The sequence below is a fragment of the Mytilus californianus genome, unplaced genomic scaffold (genome assembly GCF_021869535.1).
Source record: "Mytilus californianus isolate M0D057914Y unplaced genomic scaffold, xbMytCali1.0.p SCAF_11, whole genome shotgun sequence".
Taxonomy (NCBI): Eukaryota; Metazoa; Mollusca; class Bivalvia; order Mytilida; family Mytilidae; genus Mytilus; species Mytilus californianus.
In genome coordinates this window covers 39676023-39694858 of record NW_026262593.1, presented here as the reverse complement: position 1 = coordinate 39694858, position 18836 = coordinate 39676023, and the positions used below count along the sequence as shown (strand labels likewise).

General features: G+C 32.0%; 1 protein-coding gene across 1 annotated transcript; it reads left to right on the top strand.

Annotated features, from left to right (window-relative positions):
* Positions 1-2649: 2649 nt before the first annotated feature.
* On the top strand, positions 2650-18832 carry LOC127720053 (uncharacterized). Its single transcript, XM_052226459.1, has 6 exons — positions 2650-2875; positions 10137-10202; positions 13331-13416; positions 15016-15133; positions 15780-15838; positions 17290-18832. The coding sequence occupies exons 1-6, from the start codon at positions 2663-2665 to the stop codon at positions 17393-17395; spliced, it is 648 nt and encodes a 215-aa protein (XP_052082419.1). The 5' UTR covers positions 2650-2662; the 3' UTR covers positions 17396-18832.
* The last annotated feature ends 4 nt before the right edge of the window (positions 18833-18836 follow it).

Here is an 18836-nt window from a genome sequence, read left to right as displayed (position 1 = left end):
GATATTTTTCTAATAAGAAGTGTTCTTTTCTCTGATTTAAAAGATAAAAATAGTGACTCGGAGATGTATTTTGTTTCTGATAAAACACTAAATTAACGTTCGACGAACAGTGGGTTTAGCAAAAAGCACACACCTGAATATCTTCTTTTTCGTGTGCTCCGAACAGATTCAAAGTCACATTAGCATTATTAGGTTGACTGACATCTTTTTGCTTATCAGAGCATTTAACAGACTGAAGCAACTTTACGCATGGCGGGTGATGCATTCATGGCAGGAGACGCTTATCCTGTCGGTGCACCTTTATTTGTCTCTTCCTGGTCGATTTTTGAGATTTTAACAACGGTGAAGTACCGTCACATTAACTCATCAGAATGTAAACCAAAGAATACCCTTACTCATATCTTTGCATTACGTACAACCAAACCGGCACAGCCTTGTATAGCGAAACTCATGCTATACATAGAGAAGAATCAGTTTGGCTGTGCAGGATGTATAAATTCGAGGCAACTTGTCTGCCCCTATCAAACATACCTTCATTTCAAGCGGCAGTCAAAATTCCTGTCCTTTATCCAGGTAAATCCATTGTAGAACTTACCTCTTTGATTTATAGTCAATTTGTTCTCGTCTTAAATTTGCATGAAATATTTAATTGCTACTGAGTGCTAACAAACAACAATCAGTCAATAATAAACATGCTTCTTTTTCTCTGCTTCATATTATACACTTCTGTTTTGAATTAAGATTTTTCTAAAAATTCATTTGTAAAATTTGTTCTATTGTAAGAGCAATTTGTGCTTTTGTCATTATGATCACACAATTACTATCTAAAATACAGAGTGGTTACATATTTAATGAAGTTTCACTTAAAATTATACAAACTTTCCCAATTTCATTTTGAAGAATAAACTCAATTTTACCAAACCATTCGTTATTTCCTTTGCATATGATTGTGTTTTTGTTTGTATGCATCTCAACGATAATTATCCCTTTTTTAAAACAAATAACCTGAAACTGAACAGCCAATTTGTTGAATTTGGTACAAAATGACTAGGTACTTTTAGTCATTTTATATAATGCATGTCAAGGTCAGGCTTTTATAAATTGCCTGAAAATTCAGTCATTTTACAAAATGCCTTAATTTAGAAAATGCCTGTAACATATACATGTATTTAATTAGCAGACACACTCTGAACAGCAAATTTACACATAAGATATTTTTTTAAGACCACAGCAGTCTGAGAAAACAGGCCGACGGACGTCAGAGCAATCTCGGACTTTATATTAACCATAACTATTTATTTAAACATGATATTTTCTTTTTCACGAAATAACGAAAAACAAGTCAATTATTTTTTATCTAATCAATCAAATTCAGATATTTTGTAAAAATAAGTAAGAAATAAAAGCATATATCTGGTCAAATTCTAGAAAGATAGATTGTCCGCCTTCCACCAAATATCCCATTGTTTCATTCGACAAGACTGGTTTCATCAAGGTGTCAGAGAATTTCGAACCCCTTATATCTCGAAACTACTTGTATTTTAACTAAATTTCAAATGTACATACATTAAATATAAACGTGCATACAGTACATGTAAATATAAAACGTACATACAGTACATGTAAATATAAAACGTACATACAGTACATGTAAATATAAAACAAGTAACAAACGGTAATGAACTATAGTCAGCAACCTCAGAGGCAGATTAAAGGCCGGGGGAGGGGTGTCAGGGGGCCCGGGCCCCCTTATGGAGCACGTATATACTATATAGGTAATGAGACAGCAACACCACGACACAAATTCCAAAGGACATATACAGGTCAACATACGGTTTGATGTTTCATTGACCAAAATCTAATTCAACAACAAACAAATGTCTATACTTTATATGTCAAGCTCTAGTAACCCACATTTACTTTGGCAAACATCAACTTGACCTAAGGAGATGTGGTATAATTGCCAATCCACCAGTGAAAAAAGTACATAGACGTAAAGAAGTAAAGTTTACGTACGGCCTTCAACAATGAGCAAAACATATACCGTATAATAAGCTTTAAAGAGCACAAGAAAGACAAAACATGAAACAATTCAAAATTAAGAGAAACAAAAGATTACCAAAGACTCAACACCAGATTCACCTGATATCTGTATTAGTAGTCTCATGATTCCCTGAAAATAAATACAAAAACAAAAAACAAAACTCAAGCGAGATTAATATATATTATTCTAGCCCGTTATAAAAACAAAACAAAACAAAACAAAACAAAACAAAACAAAACAAAACAAAACACAAAACAAAACAAAACAAAACAAAACAAAACAAAACAAAACAAAACAAAACAAAACAAAACAAAACAAAACAAAACAAAACAAAACAAAACAAAATCATCGGGTAGACTTATAAAAATACCGTTTATTTTTCGGAGAATCTGTTCAAAGATATGAAAATATCTATCACAAGTCAATTTTTAGTGTCTATACAATTTAATTCAAATTTGCTGACAAAGATATAAAAGTTTATACGAGGAGATTCGATATTTTTCAAAATGACGCATAATGTGCTGCTCCGGGGAATTCAGAGTATCTTTTAGTATAATCTTTTATCCTCTCGGAACTACCTTCCCGTAGTCTATCTTGACTTTTCATTAGATAAAGAAAATGACAGGCTTAGGCCAAGATCTACAAAATTACCTCTCGAGAAGTAACAAAGAAACAAATATCTCAGTATCAGATGACTCAAGCAGTACAGGTTTTAGCCTAGGAAGGCTAAATTTTTTCAATAAGTCCGATAAAAGCTCTCAAAATGATTCTAATGACGTGGCAAATGGATGGTTTTCTCAGGCACAGAAAGATCCGTATTTACCAAGTCTTGTATGTTATACTAGTTTGATATCAAAATTTCATTTTCTAAACTTTGTCCTCCCTTCATTACTGATGGGTGCAAGACAATTCTGCCTAAAGACAACTCTGACCGTCTACAATAAAGACAACTTGGACTGTCAACTCAGACCGTCTTTAAGTCAGCTATATTATATAGTTATAATATGAGGCAGGCGTTACCTGTGAAAGGGGACGAAGTCTGTTAAAAAAGATACGGAAATACGGAAACGTTTCCGATTTTTGTCCTGGTGTAAGGGACTTTAGTTGTGACATCATTTTCAATGTAAACAAAGAAACACTATGATTTCATTAGTATGTTGATTTTTATATATTAATTTTTAGTTTTATTGATTTGCTTAATGGTATAAGGTCCATCCCCATAATATTTTACTCAAATCCTGAGATAAACAATACCGGAAAAGATTTCTGCGCTGATGTGGGAAAATAAAAAAAGTTAACGATTTGAGTTCATTAGTAGATTGAAATTTTTTTTTTTAATTTCTTTTTTATTGATTTTTGTACTGTAATTGTGGACTTCTTCCCCATATTATTAATATTTGAGAGATCTTTACTTTTTTCATTGCTTAAATTGAAATTGATAAGACTTTTATTTCCTCATGGTAATGTCTGTTTGATTATGTACAAAAATGTAAATTATTACTAGATTGAAGCTCTAAAATATATACTTGTCTTTGAAAGTAGACAGCACTATTTAGAATGTTACTTACAATTTAAAAATACAATGTAGAGTTGATTTCAAGTACAGGATCCCTACGGTTCCTCTTCACCATATTCTTAATTTAATATTAGTTTCCTGATTTCCAGATATTTCTGCCCTATTCTGTATTCTGTAGGTGTCGCTGTTGACACTGGATTGTCTCTCTTGTATCATATCAAAGTCACGCGTGTACAATTTTTCACTCAGATAAACAACTCACTTGTACTTTGATTATAATTATAGGTGGCAACTGTATTAATATATTTAAAAACAAAAGGGAAAAAATAAAATCTAACAATTATAATAATAATAAAAAAAAAAGGATAAAAAAATTATTTAATCAAATTGGTTCGACTAGCGGATAAAATCACCCAACAATTGCATTAGTGTTTCTCTAGAGAGGGAACAGTTGTCATTCTTTTCTATCAACAATAAAAATTTCTTAATCGATATGTACTGATCCCATGTTAAAATATAGCTCATGTATAAGTTTTTGTCTAGCCTCTTCATAATTTCTTCTGCCCTATAATCATTGTTATAAATCTCTTCATTTATTCAATGTTTGTCTAACCAGTTTTGGGGGCCTCGGTGGCCGAGTGGTCTATATAGTTACTACTGTAATCACTAGCCAGTCAACACTGAGGTTGTGAGTTCGAACCCCGCTCGTGGGGTGCACTCGACTCCAATCTTAATTGACTAGGATTGTCAGTTTTCCTATCGAAGGTCGGTGGTTTCCTCCGGGCACTCCGGCTTCCTCCACCAATAAAAACTGGCCGCCACGAAATAGCCCAAAAGCAGTTCTTAAAAGTGGCATTAAAACACCAAAAATCAATCAATCAATCTAACCAGTTTTTGAAGACATTGAGGGAGGGGGCTAAATGGTAATATTATCTGGCAGTTTGTTCCAAGTTTTGGCTATTCTTACATTTTTTGTCCTAAGAGAAAGAGTGTTTTCTGATATTTGATTCAAACCTTTGGTGGACCACTTTGTTACTATTTGTTCTGCTACTAATTCTTTTTTGTGAGTCTTTTGCCAATTTTAAAAAAATGCTTGCTTCCTTATCATAGTAGCCATTTACGATTTTAAATGTTTCGATCATATCCTCTCTTATTTTCCCTATATGAAAATGTAGGTAAACCTAGTTTTTTCAATCTCTGGATAACTCATATCTTTGAGGCCTGGTAGCTGTTTAGGTACCCTTCTTTGAACTCCTTCTATCTTGTCAATATCTTTTTTCTTGTATGGTGACCAAACTGAACTTGCGTAGTCCAGGTGAGTTCTTACCATAGTTTTTTACAATGGTAAGAATGTCTCTGTACCCAAATATTTAAATGTTCTGAGAGCCGCAAAGATTAAGTTGGCCTTATTGACTTTTATGACAGTCAGGGATACTATTTGTACAAGTTATTTTCATATGACCACAAAAATTAAAAATTTTTTGGTCGTATATTGGTATCCATTGTCGTCGTCGTTGTCGTCGTCAGGGTCGTCCGAAGACAGATGGTTTCCAGATAATAACTTTAGTATAAGTAAATAGAAATCAATAAAATTTTAACACAAAGTTTATAACCACAAAAGGAAGGTTGGGATTGATTTTGGGGGTTATGGTCCCAAAGGTTTAGGAATTAGGGGCCAAAAAAGGGGCCCAAATAAGCATTTTTGCAGTTTCCAGACAATAACTTATGTTTAAGTGTATGAATCTCTCTGAAATTATACCACAAGTTTCCATACAACAAAGGGATGGTTATGGGGGGTTATGGCTCAAACCATTTAGCAATTAGCGGCAAAAAAGGGGGAAAACAGGTTTTTATGGTTAAAGGACAATTTAGACAATTTAAAAGCAGTGTAAGGGAGGTAATTCAATCCATTTAAAGAATACTGTTGTATATATGTTTGATTACCTCCCTTATACTGCTTGTAAATTATGTATCAAGAAATGATGATTGTCTTGAGATGATTAGCTGTAAATTTATTTTAACCATGACTGTATGTCATTTAATATTTGAATATTTTATGATGTATTTAAATGAGTAGTTATGGTTGCAAACTCCATTAGAAATTTGAATTGAGATTATTTTTGGAATAAGGGAACGGGGGGAGTTGAAAAAAATTGGGGGAGAGGGGGGGGGGGGGGGGGGGGGGTAAATAAGAATTTGTGGGGGGCTACAATTTTTCTCCTTACAGATTTCAGAAATTAAAAAGAAAATTTCTTCAAATATTTTTTTTTTTTGGGGGGGGGGGTTAATATTCAACAGCATAGTGTATTGCACAAAAGCAAAAAAAAACAATTAAATTTTTTTTTTGGGGGGGGGGGGGGGGGGGGCAATTCACAACAGCATAGTGTATTGCACAAAAGCAAAAAATTGAATATAAATTCAAATCATATAACCAATTTTAAGTTCTTTGACTAATTCTGTGTCAAATATTTAATTACAATCCAAATACAGACCTGTATCAAGCGCGAATAATGTGTCCATTTTGGCCGCAACTTTTAAGGGTAGGACATCTGCGGTCGTATCCAGCTGCGCTCAGCAAAGCAATTTATTATTTATTTGAAGAAGTAAATAATAATATACTTGTATAAGTAAATATGTTATATTCATTTTTTCTTATAAGTTTTGAATAATCCCCTTATTTTTCTCAAAAAATTAACTTGTATAAATAATTTTTTTTACTTTCTCTAAAATTCTCAAGTTATGGGATGTAAAAACATGCCTTAAACAATTTTTCTCTGGTAAGTTCATAATTTTTTATTAGAGTTCAACGTTTCGTCTCATTAATTAGAAAAAGAAATTAATTGCGCAAAGATCTTAAGTAATTGCGCAAGGCCTTCAAAAATTGCCCCAAGGCGGCTTGTAAATGAGCAGTGTTTTTAAGATAACAGGCAAATGAGATTTTCATTGTCCATGAAATTACACTTAAATGATTAATAAAGACATCTACAAAGGACAGACAATTAAAAATTCTATCAGAGCATAGAAGTCCTGAGAAATTCAAGAAAAGAAGATAGCATGACCTTTTTACTTGTATAAGTAAAAAATCTGAATGTCTAAGTGACATAAATAAGCCATTAAAATGATTAAACTATACAAGTAAATAGAATACACTTGTATAAGTATCTTACAAATTTACTTTTATAAGTATATTAATATTTATTTTAAAAAAAGGGGGGTATGTAGCTTTATAATCAAATGAACAATAAAACGTCGATACAAATGTCGAGTCACATGCATGTATATATATAGATAAAGTTGTGCTTGCAGATTATGCAGGGCTATTCAAGACCGTGCTACAGGAACATCGCCCATAACAACGGCACTCTTCTCTATCGTGTATAAAAGCCTAAATAGGATTTCTACACCTACCCATACAGATACAGATATCGACGAAAAAGACTGTGTCTGAAGAGAAGTGGGACTGTCTTTAATGCAAAGAACAAAGGGAGATAATCTCCGAGAATATTGAAGCCAGTTTTGACAATAAAAATGATGAAAAAAAGACAAGCCAAACCATTAAATTAATTCTATTTAATTATTATGATTTTAAAATGAAATGAGACTATAAGAAAACATTATGATAAATAACAAATTCAATTTACGGATAAATAAAGTTTGTTTAATGAATTAATGAAGATTTTATTCTAAATATAGAATCACTATGGCATGATGAAGTAGAAAATGACATTAAATCAATTATTGCATGAGACTTCATTTCAAATGCAGTAAGGTGTATAAAGAATACTTTTATGTTAGATATAACCTTTTCTCTAATTCTTCGTCAATTTATCCCTTTCTGCACCCATTGTATAAAAAAAATTTAATCAACGTGTGGTTCGTTTGATCTCAGTTCTTCATTGGTTAAAATCCGATTATGACGTCGAATTTTCTTGCTTTCCTCTGAATTTCCTATTGTGACGGCATGAAAAAAGGCGACCATGCCTGATGACGTCCCATAGAAAGAACACATCTTTTTGCAGATCATTCGAAAAGAAGGAATAAATTTGCCTGCGTATTGTTTGAAAATCATTAGAGAAACAGATTCCACCACCAAATCTCGTGTAATACGATATTTATCCACTCTCGACAGTTAAATTTTAAATATTTAAAACGCTCTGCAAGCCTCGTGTTTTAAATTTGAAAATTTAACTGTCTCGAGTGGATAAATATCGTATCACACTCGATGCAGTGGTAGAATCTATATTTATCATATAAATAGCCCAAACTCCATGTTTATACTTTGTTAGAATTGGCATTATAGACGGTTCGATTTGACTTAAAGTTAGTTTTAATGTAAAATAAATTGATAAAGATCAGTAAAAATTTTAATTCATATTAAACAAAGTATTTTGATTATGTTTTGCAAAGTCGGCAAAATTTAAAGGATACTGTTATTCATTAACCAGTTTAGTGCATTAATTATGTATGAAACTGCCCTTTTATTAATAAAAGCAAAACTGGTCCATTATAGACTAACAGGGTATTAATACAGGGCCATTATGAATAAACACAACCATTATGAAAAAACAGGGCCATTATGAAAAAACAGGGCTATTATGGATTTTCAGTTGTTTTCAATTCAAATACATTTCAGGGGGAAAGAAACATCAAGAAATTGAAATTGCCAAGAATCATGACTTAAATTATTTGACCTAGTTGTCAAGTTAATAATTACATAATACATTCCATGATGTCTATCAATTTATTTAATTCTGAGTTTTAAAATCCAGAATGAAATCTTGTATTGTGTATGCCATAAATTGCTTTGAATCATGTGAATAGGACAACAATAAAATTATATTTACATTTACATGTTATTCCATCACTCTTTAAAAGTTACTTTTTAATATTGCAATTGGTATAATTATATATATACAATTTTGCCCCCAAAAAACTGATTTGGCTTGGTTAAATATTACACATTGAGGGTTTGGTTAATAAAATTGTTAAGAAATGAGTGTTTTTATGCCCCGCCGTAGTGGAGGGGCATTAAGTTTTACCCTTGTCCGTCTGTACGTCCGTCTGTATGTCCGTCTCTCTGTACATACGTCACAAAATTGGTTTGCGTTCTCTAACTTTAGTTTGCCTCAACCAAATGTTATGACACTTATACACAATGCTTATTACCACAAAACACAGATAATGTTTGAATTTTGTTGGCGTCACTTTTACTGTTCTAGAGTTATGCCCCTTTACAAATGGAAAAATTGCTGATTTTTTTGTTTCCGTTCTCTAACTTTAGTTTGCCTCAACCAGTTATTATGAAACTTATATTCAATGCTTATTACCACAAAACACAGATAAAGTTTGAATTTTGGTTGCATCTCTTTTACTGTTCGAGAGTTATGTCCCTTTACAAATGGAAAAATTGCTGATTTTTTTGTTTTCTTTCTCTAACTTTTGTTTGCCTCAACCAAATGTTATGAAACTTATGCACAATGCTTAATACCACAAAACTGAGATCAAGTACAAATTTGGGTAGTGTCACTTTTACAGTTCTTGAGTTATGTCCCTTTATAACGTTATACATGTATGCAAGTGGGGACATCATCTGTGTCCCAGGACACATTCCCCATTTATTTTAGTTGACTTTATTATTATAGACAGTCCGAATTGACTTTATAGATGGTCGGACTTGACTTTATAAACTCTCCAAGTTGACTCAGTCTGAGTTGTGTCTGGGCTGAGCTGTCCCGCATTCTTACTGATAACCTTTGTTTTCAAAACACTAAGACCCCAACAGGAAGTTGTTTTTAAAGTAACTGTTTTTTTCCGAATTGGACTAAATAGCTAAAGGTGCAACGTGGAATGTTTATGAGTAGGATCCCTTGTAAGATGCTGATTTTCAGAGGGATCAATCTAACAAATTATTGGCCTTGGGCTGTTTTCTGCGCTTTGGTCGGGTTGTTGTCACTTTGACACATTCCCCATTTCAATTCTCAATTTAATTAATTTTCTTGAAAGTTACTACTTTTGACCTCAACAATTTGACTTTTCAATAGTTTTGTTAAATTCAATAATTAAGATTATTTGCATTGAAAATTTATTCCCAAATTGGTTATTCTTTGGGAGATATTCTCCAATCTGTTTATCCTGGCGTAGTAATAAAGCCCATATGGATTCTACAAGGTACCATCACAGATACAGAATCCTGTAAAAGGATTCACAGTCAAGAGTGTTTTTGAGATCTCAAAAATTATTGATCAGAATGGTGATGTGTGTATTTCAGTTGACTTCTCTTCTTGCTACACAAAAGCGAAATACAACATAAAATATTCCAAATAAATGTAAATTCTATAATCTAGTGGCAAGATTCAAAAGTGACAGTGTTTAAATTGGTTATAGTACATTTTGTACCTATAAATTTCCTGCAAAAATTGGCACACTAATAACTTACTTTTTGTTATTTATAAGAAAAATTAAGGTCTAAGTTTTTGGTGCTAAACCTAACTTTTGGAAACCCTTTTTATGTTGAAAGTTCACAGTGAGATTATAATACAAGGTAACACATGTGTATGACAATTGTTTTTATTTCAGACAAAGAAACAAAGAATCTTGGGATTTATACTATGTTTATTGATGGGAACATTCTGTTTTTCATTGGTAAGTTTTTAGCAGTACAGCAAGGCCTTTTTATACGACAGCAAAAAAAATTTGGCGTCGTATAATGCTATGATGTCATCGTCATGGTCTGCGTCGTCGTTGTCGTCGGAAGACACATTTGGTTTCCTGACAATAACTTTAGTTTAAGTGAATGGCTCTCTATGAATTTTTACCAGAAGGTTCAACACCACAAAAAGAAGGTTGCGATTGATTTTGGGGGTGATGGTACCAACAGTTTAGGAATTAGGGGCCAAAAACAAGCATTTTTGAAGTTTCCGGACAATAATTTGTGTGTAAGTGTATGGATCTCTCTGAAATTGTACCACAAGGTTCCATATCACAAAGGGAAGGCTGGGATTGAGTTTGGGGTAAATTGCCCCAAACGTTCAGGAATTAGGGACAAAAAAGGGGCCAAAAACATTTTTCTAGTTTCCAGACAATAACTTGTGTTTAAGTGTATGGATCTCTCTAAAATTTTTGAAATCTTCTATTGCACAGTATTGCGCAATAGCACAGTATTGGGCAAAAGCAAGAAATCTTCAATTGCACAGTATTGCGCAATAGCTCAGTATTGCACAGTAGCACAGTATTGCGCAATAGCAAGAAATCTTCAATTGCACAGTATTGCGCAATAGCTCAGTATTGTGCAATATCACAGTATTGCGCAATAGCAAGAAATCTTCAATTGCACAGTTTTGCGCAATAGCAAGAAATCTTCAATTGGACAGTATTGCACAATAGCAAAAATCTTCAATTGCACAGTATTGCACAATAGCAAAATATCTTCAATTGCACAGTATTGTGCAATAGCAAGAAATCTTTCAATTGAAAACAAATACAAATGTTTTAACCAATTTCGATGGGATTTATTAAGTCTTTAATTTTTGTGGGTTCTAACCTTGTTTAATTTTTTGGGATATTGGGCCCCATTTTTAAATTGGTCTACATTGAGGTCAAAAGGGTCTAAAATTAAACTTTGTTTGATTTCATCAAAAACTGAATTATTGCGGCTGTATGATTTGCTGAATCTTACTGTGCATTTAGATTTTTATTTTGGGCCCTGTTTTCAAATTAGTTCATATTACATTTTTGTATTAAGGTTTGAAGGATCCAAAATTAAGCTTTGTTTGATTTCAACTAAAATTAAATTATTGGTGTTTTTTTATATGCTGAATCCAACCATGTTATTAGATTATGGATATCAGACCATTCTTGGTAAATTAAATGTCCAATTTCAAATTTTTAAGATCTTTGACCACATTTATTTTGTGACAGAAACCTATATTATGTCAAAATTTGATCACAATCCAAATTCAGACAGTATCAAGCTTGAATATTGTGTCCAAACTTGCCCCAACTGTTCAGGGTTCGACCTCAGGGGCTGCGCTCAGCGAAGCATTTTATTATATGTCTGTATTTAAGATTGGTACAGGTTGCAGGGTATGTCATGTATGAATGACAAAAATAGTACAGTGCAGACCAAGATCAGCTGCATTTTCAAAGTAATTTGCGTACTAATGCTATTAAATTTAAAACTAACAGCAAACACAATTTTTTGAAGATATTTTGGGCATATCCTTAAAAGTCAAAGAAAGAAATGATTAAATTTAAAAAAAAAATTCATTACATTGTCATTAAACATGCTTAAAGCAGAACAAAATCAGTATTTTTACCTACCAATTCCCATTAGGATGAGGTCATCACTTCAAAGTTTGAAACAGACATTTTTTCCTCCCAGGCAAATATACAGAATTTTGTGTTTTTTCCCCACCGGAATTATAACAAGAATTACTAACAGATAATTAATTTTGACCTACGCTTTCTTCCCCTTTTTAAAATTTTTTAAAAAGTAAATGTACTTTTGGAATTTTTTTTACTACATATACATGCCTATCAATACTTCTCTTCAATCTTAACTAATGACCAATATTACAGTTAGATAAAACAGAATTATACACAGTATATTTTCCTAAGTACATGATAATATTTTCTAGAATATTTGAATATAAAAAATAGTGTCATTATTTTTCATGTAAAAGACTTTATGCATGTTTTTGGATTCATGACTTACTTTATATCTTTACTATTAAAATAAGGAGTCCAATTTGTTAGCTGGCATGACGTAAAAACGATGAATCAGAGATTTCAATTTTCTATAAAACTAATATAGGACAATGGTATTGATTAAAAATTACACCATTCCAGACCCTTTTGTTTTCCACATAATATTACCAATAATTAACCAGTTCTGGGTCGAATCCGATACCGATACCAAAAGTATATGTCACATGTAGTTTCCGGTTGTAGTTGTTTTTCTTTATTCTTCCCTCCACTATCTGGAGTACCACTACTATATTGTAGATGGAAAACCAGGACGGGTTAAAACAGAAAAATTCTGAAAGCAGAGAAAACTCTGCACCTTATAATCAGCATGACTTTTTCAAATGACAATATGAATACTAAAAGTCCGCGCTAAATATAAGGCGTAGGTAATTTATTTCAGTCATGGACCCACGATGTTGTAGGTGTGTTTTAGTATAATAAAAAGGTTATAGTCAGAGAAGTTATGTAATATCTAGTGTTTTAAATATACTGTTTATTATTATTCGTGGGATACCAATTTTCGTGGACTTCATGGGTATAGGTAAACCATGAATTTAAATGTTCAACAAAGTACAAATTTTCTGTAGACTTTAAACACAGACTTAGACAAAACCACGCTTTCATATATCCAGGGGCCTCGGTGGCCGAGTGGTCTAAGTAGTCGAACTACTGTATCAATAGCCTGTCAACACTGATGTTGTAAGTTCGAATACCGCACGGGGAAGGTGCACTCAACTCCAATCTTAATTGACTAGGATTGTCAATTTTCCCACCAAGGTTGGTGGCTCTCTCGGGGCACTACGGCTTCCTCAACCAATAAAAACTGACCGCCACGAAATAGCACAAAAGTGTTGAAAGTGGCATTTAACACCAATCAATCAATCAAATATCCATGATAATACATGTGTTTCTCAATCCACGAAAATTTGTATCCATGAAAATAGATGAATCCACAGTATTAGAATTTAAAGGTATAGTTATAAATCTTTAAGAGTAGCCAACATGACTTTTTATCTTTTTTCCAGGCAAGTTTATACATTCCATTACTGATACTGAAAGCCAGGAAGTTTGCAGTTCTATACACATTAGGCAGTTTATTCATTATATCTAGGTAACATTAAAGTTCTGTACCTACTTAGGAGTTTATATACATGTATCATATATATCATGATATATCATACCTTCTAAAACCTCTAAAAATCTCTTTGGGTAATTTTAAGAAACAACTGGCCTAATACATTTTAGAAAGTGTTATTAGTCTAATATACTATAGTTTTGAATTCAAAGCAATAGGAGTTCGCCGATGTTCAAATCCCATAATTCTATTTCATGTATTAAGAAGAAACTAATCAAGGTAAAAAAAAAACTAAGGAAATCACATAAACTCTAATAGGAGCAAGATCGGGTGCATCGACAGGTTAAAAGTCAACTGCTATAGATATAGGAAGATGTGGTATGAGTGCCAATGAGACAACTCTCCATCCAAGTTACAATTTATAAAAGTAAACCATTATAGTTCAAGGTACGGCCTTCAACACGGAGCATTGGCTCACACCGAACAGCAAGCTATAAAGGGCTCCAAAAAATTACTAGTGTAAAACCATTCAAACGGAAAAACCAACGGTCTAATCTATATAAAAACGAGAAAAGAGAAACACGTATGAACTACATAAACAGACGACAACTACTGTAATCAGATTCCTGACTTAGGACAGGTGCAAACATTTGCAGCGGGATTAAACGTTTTAATGGTGCCAAACCTTCTCCCTTTTCTGAAACAATAGTATAACATCACAACATAGAAAAACACACTATGAAATATCAATTGGAAGGCTTAACTCCATCAAAAAACGTAAATTAACACACAATGAACGAATAAATTTGACCTGTGACACCTGAATGCAAATAACCTGAATGCAAATACACAGTTAATAAAAAATTACAAGGGATGAATAATTAAAGTCAAAAGTAAATAAACAGGTTTAAACAAAGTTAAAGTATGATATCACTGTGAAATGTCAAACAATTTTTAGAAAATCATCACTTTTGAAGAAACCTGCATCATATTATACACAGGTAAATGAAAATAATTTTGTTGTTAAGTATACTTCTTCTTTTGTGTGTATAAAATCTTCTGATTAGGAATACCAAGAAATTTCTTTAATATCAATGAAACTAATCTAATCCCTGCGTCACCTGCCATATAAATTCACACTCTGTAAAAATGCTACAACTTGGAAAAGGACATAATAGGAAAATTTACAGTTCAGAGGACTATTCCTATGAATGAGTATATATGTGCTTAGCTCCTCTGATTGCCTGTTTTGAGGTATTGAGTTTATATTGGAAAATTCAAAATTCTCAATCAATTTGTTATGATTATGACAAGGAAAACAAATTACAGCATCAATCTTTCTCAGGTCATATAATTTTCATGCCAATGACCAGATAAGTGAACCTGGTCTGAGATTACTCTGATGGCTGAAAGACTTTTTTGTAATCTCCATTTATTTTGATAAGGGATAAAACTGTGAACTTTTTAATCCCTAAGCCTCACTTGAAATAAAATGTATATCCATTTTCTACATATCATATATGGAAGGGTAGTTAATGTATAAAAAAGAAAAATACAAATATATATATATATAGAGAAAAATGTGTTTATTTATGTATAGATTTTGTATTAAAACATATCTATGCTGGTTTTCAGTTTTTCGTTGTTATGGGGACCAATGAATCATGTAAAACATTTATTCTCTGTTGAGAGATTACCATTTACAACAGCATATTTTGGATCCATGTTGGCAACATTATATTTTTCACTTTGGGTAAGTGTTGATTAAATAATCTGTTGCAGGTTAAGGCCTTAAGGTGCATGAATTTTACAGAAACCATATCAAATAGAAAAGAATTGTATACAAAGTATCTGTTGTAAGTTTCCAAGAATCATCTACATCAGATATTCAATAAATTATCAAAATCTATATAATTTATGATAAAATATGAAAGCAAGTGAATGTGAGCAAGACACAATGCAAATTTTATTTTAAACTTTCACAGAAATGGAAAAAACTAAGGTTTTCCAAATACCTGTAAAAAGGCAGGGATATAGCGCTTCCCTAAGGAAGAAAGCTGAAAGTCTCATGTCATTTATGTCATGGTAGATGATTTTTTTTATTAATGCCAAGGTACAACTAAAAACAAAATGTATGATTTTATGAAAACAATAACATTTTGCTTTATAGAACTTTTAACCAAGTATTCAGACCAATACCAATTCTATTGTACATGTCAGTTGGTTCAGCTATTGTCAACAGGTATGATAGGCAAAGCATGGACACAGGATTAGTATTTGAATCAGATTGTGCAGTGTAAAGAGAGAGATAATGTTGGATTTGAACTATTGTTAAAAATATAAGTAGCATTGTGAATTTTACACTCATGTTAACATGGTTTATTATTTGATGATTGTAGTTAAGGAGTACAGTGTTGACAGTAATATTTGCTGTTATACAGATATTAGCATTAGTTTGGTAAGTTAATATTTTTATCAATGCAAATTCTTAATTTATTTTATGATTTCTGAAATACAAATATTGTTTAACAAATAATTTATTTTAAAGGGTTAAGAAATTGACGTTGCAATTAAAGAAAATATTTTTTATAATTGTTTTACACTATTGGAATGAGGGGGGCCTCGGTGGCCGAGTGGTCTAAGTAGTTACTACTGTAATCACTAGCGGGTCAACACTGAGGTTGTGAGTTCGAACCCCGCTAGTGCAGGTGCACTCGACTCCAATCTTAATTGACTAGGATTGTCAGTTTTCCTATCGAAGGTCGTGGTTTTCTCTGGGCACTCCGGCTTCCTCCACCAATAAAAAATTGGCCACCACGAAATAGCCCAAAAGCGGTGCTTAAAGGTGGCAATAAAACACAAAAAAAATCACTATTGGAATGGAAATTTGTGTATCAGCAGCATATAGATTTTGGGAGAAATCTATTGATTTGAAATTGGTGATTTGATGATTATAAGACAAATTTAAGAATGTTTTTCGCCAATTTTATGTGCTTTCTAAACAAATGTTCTAGTTTTGAAAGAATTATTAATCAGTAATATTTAAGAGAATAAAAAAGATAAATGCATTAAATTTAATTCTAAATCAATATTGAAATAAATTTTATCTCATAGATTTTTAATATTTCAACTGTGCAATGAAATAATGAAAAATGAACTCCCATTTATTTTATGACAAAATATTGGGTTCAAATACTCGTTTGACTGCTATAATGATATAAAAGAGTTTTACTATAGAATTTTATTGATTAATTGTTGATAATATCTAATGCCTAATTGATCTTGTATATAAAGTACACGTTGACCAATAAATCAGTTAGGTAGGTTTCCAAAGTTTTTAGACTGAGACAAAGAGAGGGGTCTACTGCCTTTGGAAAAGGATATATTGCTTAGGGACAGATTTTGGCCACTTACAACTTCTAGACCCCTCAAAGAGTCTGATTTAAGATTTCAATTCCAACTAGACATGGCAGCATATTTATACATCCTGTGCAGCCAAATGGATACCCTTTCAACATGGGTCTACATTCCAGAACTGTTGGGAAAGCCAAGTTTTTTTTAGGGGAAACAATCTGCTCTATCACCCTCTCAGCTTGTATTATTAAAGTATTATAATAAATGTTCTGGTATTAACAATGATTAATGTCTTTTAAATTTCAACTTCAAATAAATAAACTATGACGTCTTGTACATAACAACCATCTGTATTTAATAAAGCACACAATTGATAAAGCATCTCTAAGTCTTGTGAAGGGTAATAGAGTATAAGCCATGGAATAGAGTAAGTTATCTCCCTTGTATTAACCAATCAAAATCTGACATTTTCACATAATGTATTATAAATTTCTTTACCCTTTGCATTGGATTTCTATCATTGAATTTATTTTTTCACCGTTTTTTTTACTACAGGTACATTGTGAGCTACATACCTGGAGGACAGACAGGACTGAAATTTTTCTCAAAAATATTTTATGCTGCAGCATCAAAGACAGCTTCTAAAACACTGCCAGTATAGCAGCAATGTGCAGTATTAGTGTTAGGAAGGATTTCATTATCAGGAACAAAGGGACATAACTTGTGATAATGTTGGTTACAATCATTTAAAAATAGATTTGTGTCTTGCATACCCTGTTCAAAGTTTCAGATAAAACTCCACACTAGAATTCTGATAGTGGTGTTGATGAAGAGAAAATGTAAATTATTGAAAATAACATTTTATTTATTGTTGCTATAAAAGAATTTTGAAGAATGTTTTTTTTTTTAAGTTTAATAGATTTTAGATTTGATGCAAGATGAGCTATTTCGGAAGCTCAGATATGATGAAGGAGTTGAGAATTATTCATTCATTTTAAATATTTTACCAGCTTTAATTCATTTCATCCCCAACACCTCAATCATTTCCCCATGTTGAATATCACTAGGATTTATACAATTGTTAACGGGATGTTACAGTGAAAAATCTGTCATACATATAAAATTATCTTTTTGTTTTATAAACATTTTTAATGATGTAAAAGTGGTTTTTGTTGTTGAAGCAAAATTTACTTCTTTTTTTCCAGAGCATTAGGTCCCCCTGTTACATCAACAGAAGTGTTCTATATATTTATATAAGATATCAATAAGGTGAAAAAAGTAGACACTTTATTTTCCAATTTATAAATGTGCGGAAATACTCATATAAATGAAAGATCTGGGATAGATGTCATTGATGCAAAAGAAGAAATAAAGTGATGAATAATTCTACAATATATTCTTTATTAATTTTGTAATTAAATTTAATTAGAAATAAAAAATGAAATATTTATTGAAGATAGGATTTTTTTCTTCAATTTTGGTTAAAGTTTGTAGGAAAATATTTGTCATAGCTCCTTTAAAAGGGCAAATTCATGTTTGCCAATTTGACTCAAATTCTCGTATTTGATTAATAACATACAAAGCATATATCCAAAATACAAAAAAGTCTTATATAAAGATTAACCATACATGAACTTGATAATATTTTGTGTGTATTTTTGACTAGACGTCATCTAATTTACCATCGAGATGACCTCCGAAGACTGCCGATGGTCATTTAACCAAATAAAAACATAAATATAAACAAAAAGCGACCACATGCAATTGGATTTTTCTAGGTCTGTTTGATTTCATATTGTAGGTTAAAAAGTATGTTTTTCATCGTTTTTACCTGTATAAGAATGATTTTTTGTGGATCGAATCAGTCAACCAAATGGTTCATCCTTGTTTCACTTTCAATGTTGACATTCTTTTCCTTTTAATACCTGAATACATGTGTGACCCATCTCCAGCGAAGGGGTTAAATTGAAGGTCACTTGAATACGGATTCAATGAGATCGTATTATTCACTTGCAATTGAATAATTCATCAACAATGTTTCTAAGCTTATTTTGACAAAACTGAACCAAACTGGCTGCTAGAAGCGAATTGTTATTTATCTA

What these genes read in the sequence shown, in the direction of transcription:
- LOC127720053 (XM_052226459.1), top strand. Translation starts at nt 2,663, where the DNA reads ATGACAGGCTTAGGCCAAGATCTACAAAATTACCTCTCGAGAAGTAAC. An exon ending in GAACATTCTGTTTTTCATTG is followed by an intron (nt 10,203 to 13,330) that starts GTAAGTTTTTAG and finishes TCTTTTTTCCAG; the next exon opens with GCAAGTTTATACATTCCATT. An exon ending in AGTTTATTCATTATATCTAG is followed by an intron (nt 13,417 to 15,015) that starts GTAACATTAAAG and finishes GCTGGTTTTCAG; the next exon opens with TTTTTCGTTGTTATGGGGAC.